Raw genomic sequence first — 4,428 nt, 5'->3', positions numbered from 1 at the left:
ATATCCCTCTACCGCTTTAACGGTTCAAAATAGAGCAAAACGGACAAAATTTTCGCCCAAAGAGCACATCTTCGACGAGTTACCCCTTAGAACACTGCTTTACATTTTTTAAAAAAATATTTTTTTCTAACACCTTTCTCCTACCTTATATATTGGAAAACTAAATGTCAGGTTTAGGAAAAATTTCAAGTGCCATCCGATTTCTACATAAATAACCTTCAAATTTTCCAAGTTTCAGCGAAATCGGAGATTTACACCTGAAAAGGTTCCCTTGATAGAGGACTGGAAATACTCATCTAAGCCTGTCACCTTGGGCAACATCCAATCAAGAAAAAGATAATACATCTTAGTGAATTTATCATTAAGCATAGTGTGAATTCTTTCTGCTGTTTCCAATCTTTCTTCAAGCCACTTCGTATCAAAGTAGAGTCGCAACGCGTCCCATTGTTTCAAAATTCTGTCAACGACTGCCGTAAGGGAAAGCCAACGCGTCTGGCTGGGATGGAGCATTCGCAGTACATCTAGGTGAAGAAATGTCTGAAATTCAGCAAACTGGGCTGGGCGCTTGGAGCTGTTATGGAAGAAGTTATATATTCCGAGCCAGATCCTCGGCGGAGCGGGGCAATTGTTTACATGCTTCACTCGCACACAGGTGCAAATAATGGCATATACATTTTGATACTTTAATCCCGGGACACAAATCTTTTAATCTCGTCATCACTGAATTCTTGGACCCCATCAGCACAGAAGCACCGTCCGCCGCATATCCAATGACATTTGTCCAGGGCACTTGCTGCTTGTCAAACGATGCCTTTAGAAGCCCGAATATTCTCCAGGCGGAGGCGCCCTCTTCTGCCCCGTCGGGATCCTTATCAGAAAAGATTTGGTGAAGATCCCAGTAATCAGTTACTATTGCCCCTTCCTCGTCATCATAGATTATTACTAGGACACATGAATTTTTCACTAAAGAGACATCAGTAGATACATCTGTCAGAATTGAAAACTTATATTTTCTTAGTTTAGCAGTTATGATTTCTTGGTGTTCTTTCCCCAAAACATTTATGACTATCCCGTTTCCCTTTGTTCTCTTCAGAGTAATTCCCTGGGCAGTTTTGGAGTCTGGAAAAATATCCTTGAAGACTTCTGTTAAGTGATTCAATTTTTAGAAAAGCTTCATTATAGGCCGCGACATTCACCTCTGCATATTTTCTTTGTTCCTCCAAAGGGTCTTTTTTGCCGGACAAAAACGACGCCAATGCATTGGTGGTTCCCTTGCTGGCAGCCTTCATGTCGCCCTTGTGCTTATCAGTGCCTTGGTGCCGGGCAATATCAGAGAAAATGGAAAATTGATCAGATGACAGACCCAGAGATCACCCAAATCTTCACGGCAGTGGAAGAAGGAGAAAAACCACATTTCCAAGAAATTTCTGGTTGCAGTAATAAAACCAGATCACTTCCTATGGCATCAATTCAAGTCACTAGTAATTAAAAATGAAGTCCTCTATAGAAGATTTGAAGACCCAAATGATATTCCTGAAAAAGATCAATTACAATTAATACTCCCAGAAAAACATGTGATAAACACAATTAAATATTATCACGAGCAAATCGGAGAAGTCAATCATTTTGGCATAAGAAAAACCACGGCTCACCTTCAGAGATTCTGTTGGTGGCCTGGAATGCATTTTGACATTTCAAAATTCATGACAAGATGTAACACTTGTGCAAGATTTAAAGGACCCAAATTGGTTACAAAACAACCCATGAAAATATTTAAAGATGGAGTCTTGCGTGGAAGATGGCATTAAGATCTCTGCCTACCACTCCAAAAAGCATTGATGGATGTAAATATGCTTTGGTCGCAGTTGAGTCCATGTCTGGATGGCCCGTTGCAGTACCACTAAAAACACAAACTGCAGAAGAAACAGCCAAGGCACTGATTTCGAATGTGTTCTCAGTTTATAGGTCTCCTTTGGCAATACTAACAGACCAAGGAACAAATTTCCAGTCAGAATTAGTCCAAGAAGTAATGAACCTGTATAACATAAAGAAATACAAAATACCAGCAAGACATCCAGCTGCAAATGGCAAAGCAGAAAGATAGATAAGAGTATTAAAAGAAAATTTGGCAATGCTAGTCAATGATGATCAAGCAAGTTGGCCGGAGTATGTACTTTTTGTGATGCAAGCATACAGAAGTTTACCTCAAAGTTCCACTGGCTTCTCGCCATATGAGGTTATGTTCGGATCTCCGATGAGAACCCCACTCATGATGGAAACCGAAGCGCCTCCAGTATCAAAGAGGTTAAAAGATGATTATCTGTACTGGGTTCATGAAACTCTGGATAAAATCCACCAAATAGTGAGAGAAATGCAAAACAAAGCGGCAAAAAGAATGAAACTCTACTATTATAGAACGGCGCTGATTTCGCCTTTTAAAGAGGGAGACAAAGTTTTCCTCTATAAGCCAGACAGAATAAAAGGCATCTAGCCAAAACTTAACTCACCCTGGGTTCGACCATATACAATCCTGAAAATAATCAATGGTTGTAATGCCAGGATCAGAGACGATCAAACTGGACGTAAACAAATCATCCACATTGATAGGCTAGCCGCCTTCGCTCCAGAGAATACGAGCGGGAGTACAGTGTATCAGCGACCTGGCTAACCTTTGCGTGAAAACAAAAGACGATCGCCGAAGTAAGGTTGCGGGCGACGCGCTATACACGACGGACACACAGCCAGCCAGTGAGACGGCGCCGAAGTTTTGAACGTCGGCAACAATACAACAATGCACCGGGTGAACAGACAAGGGCCTGAGCGTCACTTGTGAGCTGAAAGCCGTGGAGAGCAGACGTACGTGAAGCAGCAAGCCCCAAACTATTCCCCTGAGTTAAGTGCATTTGTGAGGAGGAGTTTTCAAGAGTTCTGTGAGACCAAGTGCAGTATTCTGAAGTGTTAAAAGTGTCAGTGAAGTGCCAGTGAAGTGTCTGTAAGTGTGTGCTGTGTTCAAGAGAGTGTGTTTTGGTGTTGTGACTGAAATTGAAGTGTGCTCGAGTGTCATGAGAAGCAGAAGAATGGAGGCTTTCAAAATTCCGAAAGTAAAGACTCCTGTCTCACCCTTGGAAAGGGTCTTCTCATCACTACAAGTGGAAGAAATCAAGGCAAGATGCCTGAAGGCCAAACGGGGAAGACCAGAAAAGGAAAAGTCCACCAAGATTCCTGATAGAAGCCAATATTCATGGTAGAAAACCCTCACCAGTGAAGAAATGGAGAAGGAAGAGAAGAGAAAAAGAGAGAAATTCGCAGTTTTGAGGGGGGAAGAAGCAAAGAAGAAGTGAAGTGTTAAAACCCAAGATCAACGAGATGAAGGAGAAACTGAAGTAGTTGAGAAGCAGAAGCAGAAAAGCAGAACAAGTGGAGGAAGATATCATAGAGATGGAAATCCCCATCTGGGACGAGTTGGAATTAGAGTTGAAACTTCAAGAGAAAACCAACTTCTACGAAATCAAACATCACCTGCAAAAGATAAAAGAAAAATCAGAGGAAGCAAAAGCAGAAGCAGCAAGAAAAGCTTTGGAACTGGCAAAGAAAACAGAAGAAAAGAAATTTACCTGGTGCGGGATGATAGAAGAGGAACACGACCCAGAAAATAACTGGAAAATGGACTCTGAATCCAATGCTCAATGTCTCCAAATCAGAGTGGAGGAAAGCAGAGCCCTGGAATGAGCGAGCGCGTCGGCTCGGTTGTTGGCCGGTGGTGTGAGGTGGGGTAGGTAGCGGTGCCGCCGCCTGCCTCCACCTCCACTGCTACCGCAGCGCAGCGGCCGAGCGCGCTCGGGTGACTGTTGCCGAACGGCACCCGAGGTGGAATGAGCGGCGGCGGCTCAGCTGAGCCGGCCCCGTCTCTCTCTCTCTCCCGGCCCCGCCCCGCCCAGCTGACTGACAAACACAGACGGACGACGCACAGCTGATTCTTAGGTTTTGTTTTCGAGTGTAAAATGAGTTCTGAAGGAGAGGAAGGAGATGACGATGTCATCGGAGTTCAAGTGAGTTCGACTTTCTAGTCCCAGCCCCCTTTTTCCTTTCCGCTTTCTCGTGCAATTGTACATAGTGCGTACACAAGTTTAATTTTCTGATTTGAGACCCACTTTTACGACTTTCCGTGCATTCATACTCATTCATTTGGGTGCCACACCCATTACCCATTCCCAAACAACGAGACCGATTTTTGCGTGTGTTGTGTTGTGTTGTGTCTCTTCTGACGCCCCCCCCCCTCTCTCCCTCCCCCGGGGACAAATATTATAGTGTTTGGTTTGTTTTGGCACCTTTCAGTTTTGTGTGCTTCTACATATTTTGTACATTGTACATAGATTATATCTGGTTTACACTGTTGTTCAAGGAATGTGACATGTGACGTCACATTCT

The 4,428-nt window shown here is 43.5% G+C and overlaps 1 protein-coding gene across 1 annotated transcript; it reads right to left on the bottom strand.

The window, feature by feature from the left end:
* Window positions 1-391: 391 nt before the first annotated feature.
* Window positions 392-1,289, bottom strand: LOC127751073 (uncharacterized). Its single transcript, XM_052274050.1, has 2 exons — window positions 1,197-1,289; window positions 392-1,102 (listed from the first exon to the last, which is right to left on the bottom strand). Exons 1-2 carry the CDS (start codon window positions 1,287-1,289, stop codon window positions 587-589), a joined length of 609 nt encoding a protein of 202 aa, XP_052130010.1. The 3' UTR covers window positions 392-586.
* Between the last annotated feature and the right edge of the window lie 3,139 nt (window positions 1,290-4,428).

This window comes from Frankliniella occidentalis, unplaced genomic scaffold, assembly GCF_000697945.3.
Source record: "Frankliniella occidentalis isolate FOCC.00 unplaced genomic scaffold, Focc_3.1 Scaffold331, whole genome shotgun sequence".
Lineage (NCBI taxonomy): Eukaryota > Metazoa > Arthropoda > Insecta > Thysanoptera > Thripidae > Frankliniella > Frankliniella occidentalis.
Note: the sequence above shows the minus strand (reverse complement) of the source record. Positions and strands in the feature narration are given on the sequence as shown.

Excerpts from the sequence above, each read along its gene's own strand:
- LOC127751073 (XM_052274050.1), bottom strand. The coding sequence starts at position 1,289 with ATGAAGGCTGCCAGCAAGGGAACCACCAATGCATTGGCGTCGTTTTTG. Across the intron at positions 1,103-1,196 it reads AACAAAGAAAATATGCAGAG|GGAATTACTCTGAAGAGAAC; the intron begins GTGAATGTCGCG and ends AAAACTGCCCAG.